The sequence below is a fragment of the Bubalus kerabau genome, chromosome 11, assembly GCF_029407905.1.
Source record: "Bubalus kerabau isolate K-KA32 ecotype Philippines breed swamp buffalo chromosome 11, PCC_UOA_SB_1v2, whole genome shotgun sequence".
Taxonomy (NCBI): Eukaryota; Metazoa; Chordata; class Mammalia; order Artiodactyla; family Bovidae; genus Bubalus; species Bubalus kerabau.
The window spans coordinates 96,516,874-96,536,961 of NC_073634.1; the positions used below are offsets into that span (position 1 = coordinate 96,516,874).

Here is a 20,088-nt window from a genome sequence, read left to right on the forward strand (position 1 = left end):
TTTAAAAAAATAAATAAATAAAACATTTTAAATCTTACAATACAGCACCTTAAAAAGTGTAGTAGTACAGTACAACAGCTAGCATACAAGGGCTGGCATCAACTGAACAGGAAGAAGAGTCACTGGCTTGAGGAGGCAGACGAGGTGGGAGATGAAGAATTGAAGGATCATCAGCAACAGGAGATGGAGGGCAAGCTGCATTTTCACTCACACCTGACATTGATGGCCCAAGTTCTGGTTCCTTGCTGGAACCAGATGCACATTTGCATCTTTGAAAGTTCACAGCTTGAAGGTTCATATGTAGGGAACTTACTGTGTAGTTTTATCAGCCTCAACCATCACACTTCATTTCTCAGAGTTGGAAGGAGAAGGGAAAGATCCTCAGACTCTGGCCAGATGTCTGAGTCTCTACGTCTTTGCTGGGGCACTGAAGTTAAGATCTGGTCCTAGTTTTGCATGTCCAGAAACTCAACTTTTTTTTTTTTTTCATAGGAGAGCACTTATTCCATTAAATCAAAGGAACTTACCTTGGATGAGACTAGCAATGATAAATATAATTGTTGATTTTGTTAATGATTTATTTTCAAGGAATAATATAATCTGCTAGTGGATGAGGTTCTTGTGACTTTTCAGCTCAGGTTTTTCCTATAGGTAGATTTATGCAGTACATCAAAGAGGTAACATTTTGAGGTTGTTTAGGGGGCAAGGATATGTTTATATATTTTCAGCTTTTTCTCATGAATGTGAATAAAATAATTTTAAAATAGTAGAGTGCAAGAGAACATATACTAAAAAGCAGAGGTCTCTTACCCTACATTTACATACATGTGTGTTTAGTTTGACCTCTTCTGGTGATTCACACCTCTCTGCTCCTAAATAAAGTGGTACATACTTATATATCTATGTGCCAGTTTTTATAACTAAAGATAATCTTTTGGCTCTTTATCATAAAAGACAAAGTTTTATCTTATTTACATTATTACCACTCTTCCTTCTTTTCCTCAATTTTTTGATGATATTTTAGCTCTTCAATTTGTTGCTTTTCTGCTTTTAAATGATTTGCTTCAGTCTACAGTCCATCAACTTCAGACTCCACTTATCTTCCTCACCTCTGCATCCCTCTCCAAACTTTGGAAAGCTATATCTTTATTTGCATATTGTCAAGATTGAAAACATACAAATTATGGGTTGTAGGCATAAGTTAAGTCTTCCAAGTAAATGCTAAAAATCAGTATCAACATTAACATTAGTATAACTGTGTAAATATTTATCATGGCAGTGCCAAATCATGTGTAATGGTTTCATTTATTCTTTAGTGAGTCCAGTGTTCCATGCACCAAAAGATAATATCCCTAACATTAAGATAAAGAATCAAAACCATTTTAAGGTCATCTCTCTTGGTGCTTTCTTTAAAGAAAAGCTCACAGGAGCTTAAAAGATAAAGAAAACTTACATTTTCCAGTGTCTGTTCTTTTGTCTTTATTTCTTCATTTATCCTTTTCCATGTCAGTGATATGGCTCAAACTATATGTTCTAATGATTCTATTATACATTCAAGCCAGTGATCACACACAGACATCTACATAGAGGTATAGAAGATGAGAGAAAAAAAAAAAAGATGGGAAGGAAGAAATATTGATTAAGTCCCTTCATGGGGAAAATGTGACAGAAAATCATCTTTGAGAAGGAAAGAGTGTCAAAAGTATAAATTTAACCATCATGAGGATTAAAATGTAATCATATAGAGTCCATTTTCTCTCAAGCAAAGCAAAACTGTATCTGAAAACCGATTATATGCAAAAATAGTCATAAGCAGTGGTAGTATTTTCTGACTTTTTCAATACTCATCTCTATATCTTGGTTATTTTCCAGTATTTTAACATTATTCTCATCAGAATCTGAGCTCTGTGGATCCTGTTCAGACAACTTGGAGAGATCAAGGATGCTGATTCTAGAAGACACAGAGAGGAGTAGTTTGTTTAGGAGCGAGGTGAAGAAATACGCATATATAGATTTAAACAACTCAAAACACCAAACTAAACTGAAATTTGGGAGAGAAACAAAACAAAGGGAAGAATTCCTGGAATGAGACAGAAAAACATCTCAGATTTCCCAGTTCCCAACTGTACTTCAGGAACATACACAGTCCTGAAGAAAGGAGAGAAATAGAATGTCAAACTCCAAACTGTGCTATTCTTGTCTTTCTTCTTTAATGAAAGCACCAAGGAACATATAGTCTTCCCTGATTTATCAATATCTGAATGTTACAGATATGTTTTATGTAATACCTTCTTGATTTAAATTCTATTTCTAGTCTTTTCCCCTGTGTTGAATCACAAAGGTTGAATCTGAGATGTATAAATCTGAACCCCTTTTTCTCTGCCCCAAGAATATATCTTCAACATTCTCACAAAGTAAATTAGGTCCCCGTCCCACAGTTCTTGCACCTGGGGGCTGAAATGTCTGTCCATACCCTCTCCAATTACATGACTATATTCTCCATCTAAGCCTTATTATTTTCAGTCAAAAACATGTCTTTCTGTGTCATCATTGTCAATTCCTCCATCCCATTGCTTTTTTTGACTATGACATTTGAACTTCACTCTATTCTTGGGTATTTTGGGTACCAGTATCACATTGCTTTCTACAAGACGATTATGTGTTTACTTTTTTTTTTTTTAACTTTACAATACTGTATTGGTTTTGCCATATATCAAAATGAATCTGCCACAGGTATACATGTGTTCCCCATCCTGAACCCTCCACCCTCCTCCCTTCCCGTACCATCCCTCTGGGTCATCCCAGTGCACCAGCCCCAAGCATCCAGTATCGTGCATCGAAACTGGACTGGCGACTCGTTTCATATATGATATTATACATATTTCAATGCCATTCTCCCAAATCATCCCACCCTCTCCCTCTTCCACAGAGTCCAAAAGACTGTTCTATACATCAGTGTCTCTTTTGCTGTCTCGTATACAGGGTTATTGTTTCCATCTTTCTAAATTCCATATATATGCATTAGTATACTGTATTGGTGTTTTTCTTTCTGGCTTACTTCACTCTGTATAATAGGTTCCAGTTTCATCCACTATTCTCTTTCTGTTTACTCTTAGGACACAGTGTAACCTTAATCTCACCTTTTCTCTGTACCTAATGTACACTCAGGTTAGAAAATTTGGGTGGAACTGTGTTTCTTCTCCACATTCTCATAAAACTAGGGATTCCCTTTTTGTCATTTTTCATAAAAGCTTTTCTATAGAATAGCTCATCCCAGTGAGGCAGCACCACTTACATGCACTCATTCTGGGATTCTGCCAACCCCAGGAGACTCTGATTTTGTTCAGATGAAATATTATTTAGAATGGGCTGAGCCCTTGTATCTTCCTTTATCAACTGGGATGGTAGCACAGGTGGCTCCTCCGTCTTCCTTTATATCTAAATCTCACTGAGGCTAAGACCGTAAAGCATCTAAAAACAACTGTGTCTGTAGGGAAGGTCTACCCCTTAGGGGACACAGTAGCCTTGCATCACATCAACAGTTAGACAAGGAAAAACCTTAAGGGGAACTCAATTCCCATATCAGCATCTCAAGAAGCCATCTCTCCTAACCTAGCCTTTCTATAATTATCGAGTGTTTGTTATTAATTCCAACATTTTAACTCAGCTGAATTGATGGCAAGACATGAGGCTTTATGATACAGCAGTGGGACAACTTCAATTGTTATTATGGCTCCATTCTGCTCATCAATGAATTTCTCAGTTCCTGTCCTCACCTGATTGCATTTTTTTGATGGATTTCCTTTAGCCACTTTGCTCTCTGTTTCAGAATTCTCAACCTCAGAATACTTGATTTAAACACATTTGTGTCTCTTTCCCTTCTGGTTTCCTCAGTGTGTATGCCCAGCAATGGGATTGCTGGATCATAAGGCAGTTCTATTTCCAGTTTTTTAAGGAATCTGCCCCCAACGTTCATCGCAGCACTGTTTATAATAGCCAGGACATGGAAGCAACCTGGATGCCCATCAGCAGATGAATGGATAAGAAGCTATGGTACATATACACAAGTATATGTATTACTGAGTATTACTCAGCCATTAAAAAGAATACATTTGAATCAGTTCTAATGAGGTGGATGAAACTGGAGCCTATTATACAGAGTGAAGTAAGCCAGAAAGAAAAACACCAATACAGTATACTAACGCATATATATGGAATTTAGAAAGATGGTAACAATAACCCTGTGTACAAGACAGCAAAAGAGACTCTGATGTATAGAACAGTCTTTTGGACTCTGTGGGAGAGGGAGAGGGTGGGAAGATTTGGGAGAATGGCATTGAAACATGTAAAATATCATGTATGAAACGACTTGCCAGTCCAGGTTCAATGCACAATACTGGATGCTTGGGGCTAGCGCACTGGGATGACCCAGAGGGATGGTATAGGGAGGGAGGAGGGAGGAGGGTTCAGGATGGGGAACACATGTATACCTGTGGCGGATTCATTTTGATATTTGGCAAAACTAATACAATTTTGTAAAGTTTAAAAATAAAATAAAATTTAAAAAAATAAATAAATTTAAAAAAAAAAAAAAGAGGCTTTGGAGGCCAAAATAGAGAGGGGTGACATATTCAAAGTGCTGAAAGAAAAAGACTGCCAATCAAGAATTTAACATCTAGCAAAACTATCCTTAAAAAATAAAAGAGAAACAGACTTTCCCAGATAAGCAGAAACTGAGAGATCTGTGATAAGAAGGCCTGAATTACAAAAAATAATAAAAGGAGTCATTCAGGCTGAAATTAAAGAACACTAGACAGTAACTCAAATCCACATAAAGAACACTCTTAAAGGAAACTATATAAAAAAATACAAAAGACAATATAAATGTAGTTTTGCCTGTAACCCCTTTTGTCTCCTGACTTAAAAAATAAAAGTGTAGAGCTATAAAAAAATAAATTACATTTCCTGCTACAAAAATAAATAAATAAATAAACAAACACATTTGTGTGTACAAAAAACCAGAATGATGTAGAGCACCATAATGAAAAGTCTGAGATTATATGAATACTGGGGAGATTCTTGGGAATGCAGGCTGTTGAGACCAAGACCAACCATGGGTTGGGTTGGGAAATTTATAAAATTCCATAAAGATCTTCTATCTTGTTTCAGTGATTTTTCTCCTGGTGATGTGTTTTTATTGATGTAAACCTTTACCTATTCGGGGCTTCCCTGATAGCTCAGCTAGTAAAGAATCTGCCTGCAATGCAGGAGACCAGGGTTCAGTCCCTGGGTTGACAAGATCCCCTGTAGAATGGAATGGCTACCCACTCCAGTATTCTGGCCTTGATAATTCCATGCACTATATAATCTATGGGAGTTGGACACAACAGAGCGACTTTCACTTTCATTTTCGCCTATTCAGTCCAGTTCAGTTCAGTTCAGTTGCTCTGTTGTGTCCCATTCTTTGTGACCTCATGGACTGCAGCACGCCAGGTCTCCCTGTCCATCACAAATCCTGGAGTTTACTCAAACTCATTTCCATTGAGTCAGTGAGGCCATCCAACCATCTCATTCTCTTTTGTCCCCATCTCCTCCCTTCTTCAATCTTTCCCAACATCAAGGTATTCTCAAATCAGTCAGTTCTTCATATCAAGTGGCCAAAGTATTGGAGTTTCAGCTTCAATGTCAGTCCTTCCAATGAACACCCAGGACTGATCTCCTTTAGGATGGACAGGTTGGATCCCATTGCAGTCCAAGGGACTCTCAAGAGTCTTCTCCAACACCACAGTTCAAAATCATCAATTCATCAGCATTCAGCTTTCTTTGTAGTCCAACTCTCACATCCATACACGACTACTGGAAAAACCATAGCCTTGACAAGATGGACCTTTGTTGGCAAAGTAATGTTTCTGCTTTTTAATATGCTATCTAGGTTGGTCATAACTTTCCTTTCAAGGAGTAAGCATCTTTTAATTTCATGGCTAAAGTCACCATCTGCAGTGATTTTGGAGCCCAAAAAATAAAGTCTGACACTGCTGCCCCATCAATTTGCCATGAAGTGATGGGACCGGATGCCATGATCTTTCCTTTCTGAATGTTGAGCTTTAAGCCAACTTTTTCACTCTCCTCTTTCACTTTCATCAAGAGGCCCTTTAGTTCTTCTTCACTTTCTGCCATAAGGGTGGTGTGATCTGCATATCTGAGGTTATAGATATTTCTCCCAGCAATCTGGATTCCAGCTTGTGCTTCATCCAGCCCAGCATTTCTCATGATGTACTCAGCATACAGCTCTTTTTGGCCCTCCCGCGCCCACGCAGCCACTGCTCCTTGGAGTGGGGTAGCTTTGCTGGAGCAGCCTTGAAGAGATACCCCATGTCCAAGGTAAAAGAAACCCAGGTAAAATGGTAGATGTTGCAAGAGGGCATCAGAGGGCAGACACACTGGAACCATACTCACAGAAAACTAGTCAGTCTAATCACACTAGGACCATAACTTGTCTAACTCAATGAAACTAGGCCATGCCCTGTAGGACCACCCAAGATGGGCGGGTCATGGTGGAGAGGTCTGACAGAATGTGGTCCACTGGAGAAGGGAATGGCAAACCACTTCAGGATTCTTGCCTTGAGAACCCCATGAACAGTATGAAAAGGCAAAATGATAGGATACTGAAAGGGGAACTCCCTGGGTCAGTAGGTGCCCAATATGCTACTGGAGATCAGTGGAGAAATAACTCCAGAAAGAATGAAGGGATGGAGCCAAAACAAAAACAATACCCAGCTGTGCATGTGACTGGTGATAGAAGCAAGGTCTGATGCTGTAAAGAGCAATACTGCATAGGAACCTGGAATGTTAGGTCCATGAATCAAGGCAAATTAGAAGTGGTTAAACAGGAGATGGCAAGAGTGAAACGTCGACATTCTAGGAATCAACGAACTAAAACGGACTGGAATGGGTGAATTTAACTCAGATGACCATTATATCTACTACTGCGGGCAGGAATCCCTTAGAAGAAATGGAGTAGCCATCATGGTCAACAGAAGAGTCTAAAATGTAGTACTTGGATGCAATCTCAAAAACGACAGAATGATCTCTGTTCGTTTCAAGGCAAACCATTCAGTATCACAGTAATCCAAGTCTATGCCCCAACCAGTAACGCTGAAGAAGCTGAAGTTGAACGGTTCTATGAAGACCTACAAGACCTTTTAGAACCAACACCCAAAAAAGATGTCCTTTTCATTATAGGGGACTGGAATGCAAAAGTAGGAAGTCAAGAAACAACTGGAGTAACAGGCAAATTTGGCCTTGGAATACGGAATGAAGCAGGGCAAAGACTAATAGAATTTTGCCAAGAGAACGCACTGGTCATAGCAAACACCCTCTTCCAAAAACACAAGAGAAGACTCTACACATGTACATTACCAGATAGTCAACACTGAAATCAGATTGATTCTATTCTTTGCAGACAAAGATGGAGAAGCTCTATACAGTCAACAAAAACAAGACCAGGAGCTGACTGTGGCTCAGATCATGAGCTCCTAATTGCCAAATTCAGACATAAATTGAAGAAAGTAGGGAAAACCACTAGACCATTCAGGTATGACTTAAATCAAATCCCTTATGATTATACAGTAGAAGTGAGAAATAGATTTAAGGGAGTAGATCTGATAGACAGAGTGCCTGAAGAACTATGGACTGAGGTTCATGACTTATACAGGAGACAGGGATCAAGACCATCCCCATGGAAAAGAAATGCAAAAAAGCAAAATGGCTGTCTGGGGAGGCCTTACAAATAGCTGTGAAAAGAAGAGAAGTGAAAAGCAAAGGAGAAAAGGAAAGATATAAACATCTGAATACAGAGTTCCAAAGAATAGCAAGAAGAGATAAGAAAGCCTTCCTCGGCGATCAATACAAAGAAATAGAGGAAAACAACAGAATGGGAAAGACTAGAGATCTCTTCAAGAAAATTAGAGATACCAAGGGAACATTTCATGCAAAGATGGGCTCGATAAAGGATAGAAATGGTATGGACCTAACAGAAGCAGAAGACATTAAGAAGAGGTGGCAAGAATACACAGAAGAACTGTACAAAAAAGAGCTTAACGACCAAGATGATCATGATGATGTGATCACTCACCTAGAGCCAGACATCCTGGAATGTGAAGTCAAGTGGGCCTTAGGAAGCATCACTATGAACAAAGCTAGTGGACGTGATGGAATTCCAGTTGAGCTCTTTCAATTCCTGAAAGATGATGCTGTGAAAGTGCTGCACTCAATATACCAGCAAATTTGGAAAACTCAGCAGTGGCCACAGGACTGGAAAAGGTCAGTTTTCATTCCAATCCCAAAGAAAGGCAATGCCAAAGAATGCTCAAACTACTACACAATTGCACTCATCTCACACGCTAGTAAAGTAGTATTCAGAATTCTGCAAGCCAGGCTTCAGCAGTACGTGAACCGTGAACTTCCAGATGTTCAAGCTGGTTTTAAAAAAGGCAGAGGAACCAGAGATCAAATTGCCAACATCCTCTGGATCATGGAAAAAGCAAGAGAGTTCCAGAAAAACATCTATTTCTGCTTTATTGACTATGCCAAAGCCTTTGACTGTGTGGATCACAAGAAACTGTGGAAAATTCTGCAAGAGATGGGAATACCACACCACCTGACCTGCCTCTTGAGAAACCTATATGCAAGTCGGGAAGCAACAGTTAGAACTGGACACGGAACAACAGACTGGTTCCAAATAGGAAAAGGAGTACGTCAAGGCTGTATATTGTCACCCTGCTTATTTAACTGATATGCAGAGTACATCATGAGAAATGCTGGGCTGGAAGAAGCACAAGATGGAATCAAGATTGCCGGGAGAAATATCAATAACCTCAGATATGCAGATGACACCACCTTTATGGCAGAAAGTAAGAGGAACTAAAAAGCCTCTTGATGAAAGTGAAAGAGGAGAGTGAAAAAGTTGGCTTAAAGCTCAACATTCAGAAAACAAAGATCATGGCATCTGGTCCCATCACTTCATGGGAAATAGATGGAGAAACAGTGGAAACAGTGTCAGACTTTATCTTTTGGGGCTCCAAAATCACTGCAGATGGTGATTGCAGCTATGAAATTAAAAGACACTTACCCCTTGGAAGGAAAGTTATGACCAACCTAAACAGCATATTGAAAAGCAGAGACATTACTTTGCCAATAAAGGTCCATCTAGTCAAGGCTATGGTTTTTCCAGTGGTCATGTATGGATGTGAGAGTTGGACTGTGAAGAAAGCTGACTGCCGAAGAATTGATGCTTTTGAACTGTAGTGTTGGAGAAGACTCTTGAGAGTCCCTTGGACTGCAAGGAGATCCAACTAGTCCATTCTAAAGGAGATCAGCCCTGGGTGTTCCTTGGAAGGAATGATGCTAAAGCTGAAACTCCAGTACTTTGGCCACCTCATGTGAAGAGTTGACTCATTGGAAAAGACTCTGATGCTGGGAGGGATTGGGGGCAGGAGGAGAAGGGGATGACAGAGGATGAGGTGGCTGGATGGCATCACCAACTTGATGGATATGAGTTTGAGTGAACTCCTGGAGATGGTGATGGACAAGGACCCCTGGTGTGCTGCGATTCATGGGGTTGCAAAGAGTCAGACATGACTGAGCGACTGAACTGAACTGAACTGACTCTGCATATAAGTTAAATAATCAGGGTGACAATATACAACCTTGACGTACTCCTTTTCCTATTTGGAACCAGTCTGTTGTTCCATGTCCAGTTCTAACTGTTGCTTCCCGACTTGCATATAGGTTTCTCAAGAGGCAGGTCAGGTGGTGTGGTATTCCCATCTCTTGCAGAATTTTCCACAGTTTCTTGTGATCCACACAGTCAAAGGCTTTGGCATAGTCAATAAAGCAGAAATAGATGTTTTTCTGGAACTCTCTTGCTTTTTCCATGATCCAGCGGATGTTGGCAATTTGATCTCTGGTTCCTCTGCCTTTTCTAAAATCAGGTTGAACATCTGGAAGTTCACAGTTCATGTATTGTTGAAGCCTGGCTTAGAGAATTTTGAGCATTACTTTACTAGCATGTGAGATGAGTGCAATTGTGCAGTAGCTTGAACATTCTTTGGCATTGCGTTTCTTAGGAACTGGAATGAAAACTGACCTTTTCCAGTCCTATGGCCACTGCTGAGTTTTCCAAATTTCCTGGCATATTGGGTGCAGCACTTTCACAGCATCATCTTTTAGGATTTGAAATAGATCACCTGGAATTCCATCACCTCCACTGGCTTTGTTCATAGTGATGCTTCCTAAGGCCCACTTGACTGCACATTCCAGGATGTCTGGCTCTAGGTGAGTGATTACACCATTGTGATTATCTGGGTCATGAAGATCTTTTTCACCTGCTAGAATTCTGAAAAGGTTGATTCTGATGGCATTGGGTTGGCCAAAATGTTCATTTGGGTTTTTGTAACATCTTACTGAAAAACCCAAATGAATTTTTTGGCCAAATCAATATTTGCCAGTTTTTTCGTGTTTTGAAGGAGGAACTGCCCCTGGAGATTCATCCTCTTTCTTTCTTTCTTTTTTTTTTTTTTTTTTGTTATTGTTGTTCCAAATGCCTCTGTTGGCATTCAAAGTCTCCTGGCTTACAGTGCTTGTCCTTCATCGCAACCTGACCCATCGTCCAATGAATTATGCAATTTTGTTCAAGGCTTCACAAATTGGCTTATAAAATCAATGATAAAAAATCTCAACAGACTATTTTGTAGAAATGGAGAAAACCAAATCTAATATTCATATGGACTTGCAAGGAACCATGGGTACCCAAAACAATCTTGAAAAACACTAAAGAACAAAGGCAGAGGAATCATGTGTTTCTATGTCAAAATTTATTTTGAAACTACAGCAATGAAAATAATATGGAAGTCCAGTGGTTACGACTTCATACTTTCACTGCCAAGGGTCTGGGTTTGATCCCTGGTCCAGGAACTAAGATCCCAACCAAGTCACCTGATGCAGCTAAAAATTTAGATAAATAAACACTTTGTGAAAAATACATTTAAAAAAGAATATGATACATACAAAATGATAGACATATAAGCCAATAAAATATAGTTGAGAGTCTAGAAAAGACCTACTTATCTTTTCAATTGATTTTTTTCCTTTCATCTGCATGCGTCTTAGGTGCAGCATGCAGGGCATTTTGATGCAGTACACACACTCTCTAGTTTTGGCACATGGGCTCAGTAGTTGCCAAGGGTTAGTTGCTCCATGGCATGTTGGATCTTAGCTCCCCAACCAGGAATCAAATCCATGCTTGCATTGCAAAGCAGATTCTTAACCACTAGACCACTAGGGAAATCCCTGTCAATTGATTTTTGACAAGGGAATGAAGAATACTCAGTGGAGAAAGGATCATTTCTTCAACAAACGATATTGGGGAAACTGAACAAACACGTATTAAAAAATAATAAAGCTGAAGCCTTATCCTACACAATGCACAAAAATTAGCTCAAATGGATTAAAGGCTTAAACATAAGACCTGACACTGTAAAACTGCTAGAAGAAAATAGGGAAGAAGGTCCTTCATTGATCTGGGCAACTGTATATGATAGTTGCTGTATATGACAACAAAAGCACAAAGAGCAGAAGTGAAAAATCAAGTGTGACTGCATCGAACTAAAAAGCATCTGCACAGCTAAAGAAACATTGAAAAGTCAACATACAGAATGGGAGAAAATATTTGCAAACCATAATCTGACAGAATTCAATATCAACAACCAAAAACATCTGATTAAGAAATAAGCATAAGGTCTGAGTAGATTCTTTTTAAAAAGACATCAAATGGCCAAAAAGTACATGAAAATGTGTTCAACATCACTAATCATTGAAAGTGAAAGTGATGATGATGATACAGTTATGTAAAGTTTAAAAATAAAATAAAATTTAAAATTAAAAAAAAAAAAAGAAAAAGAAAGTGAAAGTGAAAGTCGCTCAGTCGTGTCTGACTCTTTGTGACCTCATGGACTATACAGTTCATGGAATTCTCCAGCCCAGAATACTAGAGTGGGTAGCCTTTCCCTTCTCCAGGGGATCTTCCCAACTCAGGGATCAAACCCAGGTCTCCTGCATTGCAAGCAGATTCTTTACCAGCTGAGCCATAGGGGAAGCCCAAGAATACTGGAGTGGGTAGCCTATCCCTTCTCCAGCAGATCTTCCTGACCCAAGAATGGAACCAGGGTCTCCTGTATTGCAGGCAGATTCTTTACCAACTGAGCTATCGGGGAAGCCATTGGGGAAATGCAAACTTAACCCACAACGAAGCAGGACTGCACACATGTTTGAATTGCTATCATCAAAAAGACAAGTGTTGGCCAAGATGTGGAGAACAGGGAAACTCTCGGGCACTGATGGTGGAAATATAAATTAGTATAGCCACTATGGAAAACAAAAAAAATTTAAATATAACTACCATGCAATCCAGCAATCCCACTTCTGGGTGTATACTTGCACTCCCATGTTTATTATAGCATTATTCAACATAACCAAGATAGGGAAACACCTAAGTGTCAAGCAATGGATGAACAGGTAAAGAAAATGTGATACAAATATACAGTGGCATATTACTCAGCTATGAGAAAGAAGGCAATCCTATTTGTGGAAACACAGGTGAACAATGAAGACACTATGCCACATTAGATGAGTCAGAGAAAGACCGTGCTGTATGATACCACTTATTTGTGGGATCTAAAGAAAATAAAATCACAAAAACAGAGTAAAATGGTGGTTACCAGGAGTTGGGCATAAGGGTAGAATTGGGAAGATGTTGCTTAAAGGTACAAACTTACAACTAGTTGATAAATAAGTCTTGGAAATAATGCACAGCAGACTAAATATAGACAATACTGTATCATAAACTTCTAAATTTCTAAGCAACTAGATCTTAATCATTCCCACCACAAAAAAGAAATGATAATTATATGCTAGAGGGGTTAGCTGTAACTATACTGGTAATCAAACTACAGTATATAAATGTAACAAATCAACACATTATACACCTTAAACTTACACAATGCCATATGTTAATTATATATCAATTTTAAGTGTTTTGATTATCACTGTAAATTTAAGAGATCACAAAATAGAGGTCAATGTCTAGTTCTCAAAAATCTAAGTACAACCAATTTATTTTATCTATTGTTGAAATAATTCACTGTTTCTTGTATTATGCAGCAAAGTATTTAGCTTGCATTTTCTTCATATATTTTACTTTAAGAAATGTAAATTAAAATTAACTGAAAATATTTATATACAGAACAGAATTCACATGCATCAGAATAAGACATTCATACCATGAGAAGCCCATGGAAACTGGGGCTCACGTGTGGAATAATAAAATCATGGCCCCCGTTTCACACTCACTTCTGGGCATATATTTGCTCACTTAATGAAAAAGGTAAGAAATTGACATCTCTATTTACCTAAACTTCTCTTCCACTAACTTTCTCACATACACCAATCTACTCCCCACAAACCAGCTCACAGAATTCAATGTGACTATAATTAACTTCACTGTCTTTGCTTTAGCTCAGAATTTCACAACATTATTCCCATATTTCTGCAACTGGAATTACATAACTCAGGCTTAGTGACACATTTCTATCCTCTGAAGATAAACGGCCAGAGGGAAAATTCTGGAGGCTTGCTGATGAGGAAGTCCTGAGCGTGTGTGGCATGAATGTGGGAGTTTTCACAGCTGTCAGAGCACCAGACCAATAAGAACTAAAACTGGAGTTCCGTAAATTGCCCGGGCCACTCCCTGCTTTCAACTCCAAAAGCAGCCCTGCTCAAATCTGCCCACTTCTTTCCTCATCTAACCAATACAGCTCTTTGTTGTTGCTGTTCAGTCACTCAGTCATGTCTGACTCTTTGCAATCCCACGGACTGCAGCATGACAGGCTTCCCTGTCCTTCACCATCTCCCAGAGCTTGCTCAAACTCATGTCCATTGAGTCAGAGATGCTATCCAACTATCTCATCCTCTGTTACCCCCTTCTCCTGCCTTTAGTCTTTCCCAGCATCAGAGTCTTTTCTAATGAGTCAGCTCTTCACATCAGGTGGCCAAAGTATTGGAGCTTCAGCTTCAGTATCAGTCCTTCCAATGACTATTCCGGATTGATTTCCTTTAGGATTGACTGGTTTGATCTTCTTGCAGTCCAAGGGATTCTCAAGAGTCTTCTCCAACACCACAGTTCAAAAGCATCAGGCTAATCAGGAGGCCACCCTCTCTCTTCTAAGCAGCCTATGAAATGCACTCTTGACATCCTTGTTGCGAAGGCTGTACACAAAAGGGTTGGCCAAAGGTGTAATGGATGTGTACATCACAGCAGCCACCATGTCCTGATCCTGAGAGTTCTGGGAAGGAGGCTGGAAGTAGACCCAGATGATGGTGCCATAGAAAAAGCCAACCATGGTGAGATGGGACCCGCAGGTGGAGACTGCACGGCGGCGACCAGCTGCTGAGGGCAAACGAAGGATGGTGGCCCCAATGCGGACGTAGGAGAGTACAATGAGGGCACAAGGGCCCATCATGAGGAAGCCTCCCTCCAAGAATATGGCCAGCTCATTGGGATGGATGTCAGAGCAAGAGGCTCGCAAAAGTGGCCGGTGGTCACAAAAGAAGTGGAGAAGGTGAATGTTGCCTTCGGCATCCGCAGACCAGGAGAGAGGCAAGAGGAGTCCCACATGCAGCATGGTGTGCACCACAGACACCACCCAACAGAAGGACAGTAAGTGGGCACAGCATTGGCGATTCATCACTGAATGGTAGTGCAGAGGGTCACAGATGGCCATGTATCGATCCAGAGCCATGACAGAAATAACAAGTGTGTCTGTAACGCCAAACACATAGAAGAATAACTGGGCCAGGCAGCGGGCAGCAGAAATGGCTGGGTCATGAGTGACCAGATGGGCCAGCAACTGGGGCAGAATGACTGTGGACAGCCCCATGTCTATAACTGAGAGACCACGGAGCAGATAGTACATAGGTGAGTGGAGCCTGGAGTCCCGGGAGATGAGCAGCACTAAAGTCACATTCCCCATCATGGTGGTCAGGTAAATAGCCAGGAACAGGACAAAGAGGACAATGGGGGGGACTGCAGCTCCTGAGAACATGAGAAGCAAGAAAACTGGAGAATGTGAAGCATTAGGGGCACAGCCCATGATGAGTGACAAAGAGCCCGCCTGAAAGAGTTTGAATCAAAAACCAAGTTGTGGGTCATAGGTTACAGCTCATAACAATTTTAGTTAATTTATGTACATTATTCAAGCTCCTTAAAGACTTAAATTCAACTGAGCACTATAGCCCTTACTAAGTGTATGACTTTACTCCTTGAATTTGTTATAGCATTTTTTCCTTTACTTCTTCCTTGCCATCCACTCTAATGGGTTCTTCTATGTAATCCACATACCCTGATAAAGTTCCTTGTACTATAAAAACCCTTCATTCAATATTGTCTTTTCATCCAACTACTATTCATCTCTGTCCAGTGACAAACTTCACAAAAAATTTTCTATACTCACTGTCTCTAGCTCCTCGTCTTCTAGTCACAATTCATCACCTGGCCATCTTCATGATTTCTTCTGTATGAACCTGTAAGGAACATAATGTATTATTTAATATGTAACATATAAAGAAATGAATCTTTATAAGTAGTTGGTTTTTGTAGCAAAATTGCTTCAGGTTGTCATGAACTAACTTGTTTTTCCCTTTTATTTGATTTGGTTGGTTAACAGCATCATCATTTTCATCCATTTGATGGACCAAACCAAAAACAGGGGGACTCTCTCCATCATCCCCCAATATCCAATCACTCCTTGACTTCTTTTCCCTTACAGTAATCACCTACCTATAAAATCTTCCTCTTGGAGCATCATATGAGCCCACTGAAGAGCACCCACAGGTAACGATTGCTGCATTCTTCCCAGAAAAGACTAATTCAAACCCTTGCTCATCCCTGGGAACCCTCCCTCAGGACTGACATCAGACTGTATCCCTCCAGACTTAATAGTCTAAGATTGTCTAATCCAAACTAGAAGCCTTTCAAGATGACACAGCTCATGCACCCTCCTTGGATCCAGTTATCCCAAGAAAAACTCATAATCTCATTCCAACATATTCTGGAAATACAGCCTTCTCAAATTGTTCTCCATGCACTGGCAGGAATTGCACTTGGACCCTCCCCAAATGTTCATTAAGGCCTTAAATAACATTTTTAGATGTATCTTCATTTCCAAACTTGTTTTCTTAAACTATCTTTTCATTATCGATTTTTAATATAACATTGTGACCAAATAATTAAATCTCTATGAGATTAGTTCTTAGAAGCATTTTGAGACTCACTTTGTGAACTAAAATGTGGCTAAATGGGCCTATGGAATACAGAAAGTGGCCCCCCAAAAAATTCATAATTTTTAGAATTGAAAAGGCATTCTCAGTGAATGATGGGTTATTCAGCTAAATACTGTACTATATGTATATATATTTTCAGTTCAGTTCAGTCACTCAGTTGTGTCCGACTCTTTGTGACCCCATGAACCGCAGCACGCCAGGCCTCCCTGTCCATCACCAACTCCCAGAGTTCCCCCAAACCCATGTCCATTGAGTTGGTGATGCCATCCAACCATCTCATTCTCTGTTATTCCCTTCTCCTCCTGCCTTCAATCTTTCCCAGCATCAGGGTCTTTTCAAATGAGTCAGCTCTTTGCATCGGGTGGCCAAAGTACTGGAGTTTCAGCTTCAGTATCAGTCCTTCCAGTGAATATTCAGGACTGATTTAGTTTAGGATGGACTGGATGTATATCCTTGCTGTCCAAGGGACTCTCAAGAGTCTTCTCCAACATCACAGTTCAAAAGCATCAATTCTTCGGCGCTCAGCTTTCTTTATAGTTCAACTCTCACATCCATACATGACCACTGGAAAAACTATAGCTTTGACTAGACAGACCTTTGTTGACAAAATAATGTCTCTGCTTTTCAATATGTTGTCTAGGTTGGTCATAACTTTTCTTCCAAGGAGTAAGCGTCTTTTAATTTCATGGCTGCAGTCACCATCTGCAGTGATTTTGGAGCCCCCAAAAATAAAGTCAGCCACTATTTCCTCTGTTCCCCCATCTATTTCCCATGAAGTGATGGGACCGGATGCCATGATCTTAGTTTTCTGAATGTTGAGCTTTAAGCCAACTTTTTCACTCTCCTCTTTCACCTTCATCAAGAGGCTCTTTAATTCTTCTTTGCTTTCTGCCATAAGGGTGGTGTCATCTGCATATCTGAGGTTATTGATATTTATCCCGGCAATCTTGATTCCAGCCTGTGATTCCTCCAGCCCAGCATTTCTCATGATGTACTCTGCATATTATATATATATATATTTTTTTTTTAATTGTGATCTACTCATGTTACACAGCACTTGAAACCAGAACCCATGCATCAATAAGCTTAAGTCTTCAACACGTATTAACTGAAAACTGCCAGCTCAGGATGTTAGAAAAGTATGGCAGATATGAATTTTTCAAATGTGAAAATACTGTGTTATTTTTGTAAAACAGATATAATATATATTATGACTACTTTATTTAGGATAGTGGGTGACTTGTTTGGGGAAGGAGGAAGGGTAGAGGATAACATAAACAAGTAGTATGGGTTTTAATTGTATCCATAACAGTTTATATTTTCAAAATAAGAATTGAAATCAAAAAGGAAAAATGTTAAGCTTTGTTAAAGTTAGATATTAAGTGTATGTACTTTATTGTCTTGGTCTCACTGTATTTTTCTATATTGTGAAACTTTTCCAGTTGAAAATATACACAGTAAAAGCAAGGATAACAACTGAGATATGAGAGTATTTTCCTATATTTTATTTATTCGTTCCATCATAAGACTAAGCACACCATTCTAACTCAAAATAACATCCACCATAGTCAAACCACTCACTCAGCATCAGGACATTCAAGCCAGTATATCATGGAGAATCCAAAACTGGGTAATATTCATCTTAGAACTGGGAGACTCAGGTTTAGCTTCAAAATAATTTTCCAAAACCTTATGGAAAAAAAAGATGTCACAATACACATGCACTGTTAACTGTCAGACCTACAATAAGTCAATGAACCACAAAGTTTCCCTAAATTGTTTTTCCCCAATCTAAGGTATATTCCATGTTTCCAATTACCATTCCTATTTCTTTTCTCACTCTAGTAAGTTCTACAGTGATTTTCTGATGGAAGCTCTTTTTTTAGAGTTTGATTCTAGAGATCTAGAGTGAGAGAAAATTTTTAGGCAGGACTCTTATAATAGTGGGGAGAAATCTTTAGCCAAATCGTAAGAAACTCAGGTAGAGGAATCATCACTGCCTATGTTCCTCTGGCATCAGGAACTCAGGACCAGGTTAATCATAACATTTGGTTGATGCTATAGCCTCTTCATTGGTCTGAGCATCACATTCTTGCTTGCTCCTTTGGCTTTGAGTATGATTAAACAAGCATCAACATACTATTCAACACAGAAACTAGAATATTGATGATAATTCATACTTACTTCTATGAACATTATCCATCACCTCTCCTTGTCACTCTTCACCTAAGATAACCAACCTCCTGAATCTCAACTCCAAAGCAGCCTGCTCAAATCTGCCCACTTCTTTCCTCATCTAACCAACATGGCTCTTGTTGTTGTTGTTGTTGTTTTTCAGTCGCTCAGTCATGTCTGACTGTTTGTGATCCCGTGGACTGCAACACACCAGGCTTCCCTACTCTTCACCATCTCCCAGAGCTTGCTTAAACTCATGTCCATTGAGTCGGGGGTGCCATCCAACCATCTCATCCTCTGTCACTCCCTTCTCCTCTTGCCTCTTTCTTTTGTTAATAGATGCTTATATTTGCTATATATCTGCTATAGGTATTCCAGGAAGAATATTATTAAGTTTCAGATGATCTGAAAGTGGTAAAAGAGTAAAAACCTTTAAGTAAGTTGTGGTTATCTGATTTTATGCCTCAATATTATATTACTTAGATTCACCGATATTATTGGCTATAGCTGTTCATTTGTCTTTCATTGCTACGTAACAGTCTTTTGTGGGCATACACCACAATGTATTTAACCATTTGCTGTGATGTGTATTTGCATTGTGTACTTGTTTCTGCTATACAGAGTGTGGGCCTAGGCTGACAGAAGTTTATATTGCTGTGCTCCAAGTTACTAACTCTTTTACATGACCAGGTGTCTTGACTTGTCCAAGTCTCAGATTCCTTTACCACAAAATAGACATAGAAACTATGTTTGCACAGTTGTTAGAATATGATAAAATGCCAATTAGTGTTTTTAAATTGTAATTCATATCTTATGCTCTATCAACTATTTGCTCCATGTCATACATTTAGTATAATTATAGTCTACTTACAAAATAATTCAGTCAAAGTTTTGCTCCCAAGGTTATCAGTGAACAATCTTCACCATATACAATGATATTTAACAATGTTAGTGTTAGTAGTAATAGTGGGAATAATAAGTAACATGTCTGGAGTCCTTGCTATATGCCAAACAGCACACTGCACTCTACATGTGTGATTTTATTAAATCTGTACTGTATTAGACACTATTTTATTCCTCACTTTACAGATGAGGAAACTAAGGCAGAGAAATTAAGCAAACTAGCTTTAATACTCCACAGCTAGTCAATGACAGAGCTGAAATTTTAACACAGACAATCAGATATCCTGACTATTGCTCTCAACTCTTCTTCATTTTCCTTCTCTACTTATGTCACTATCCATCCTCCACATTCTTGACATTTGTTCTCTTCTAATTGTCCTTCTAAATGGACAGAGGAGCCTGGTAGGCTGCAGTCCATGGGATTGTGAAGAGTCAGACATGACTGAGCGACTTCCCTTTCACTTTTCACTTTCATGCATTGGAGAAGGAAATGGCAACCCACTCCAGTGTTCTTGCCTGGAGAATCCCAGGGATGGGGGAGCCTGGTGGGCTGCTGTCTATGGGGTCGTGCAGAGTAGGACACGACTGAAGCGACTTAGCAGTAGCAGCAACCTC

The 20,088-nt window shown here is 39.5% G+C and overlaps 1 protein-coding gene across 1 annotated transcript; it reads right to left on the minus strand.

Annotated features, from left to right (window-relative positions):
* Positions 1-14,255: 14,255 nt before the first annotated feature.
* On the minus strand, positions 14,256-15,206 carry LOC129622594 (olfactory receptor 1B1). The gene has a single exon (XM_055539193.1). The coding sequence runs from the start codon at positions 15,204-15,206 to the stop codon at positions 14,256-14,258; it is 951 nt and encodes a 316-aa protein (XP_055395168.1).
* Positions 15,207-20,088: the final 4,882 nt, after the last annotated feature.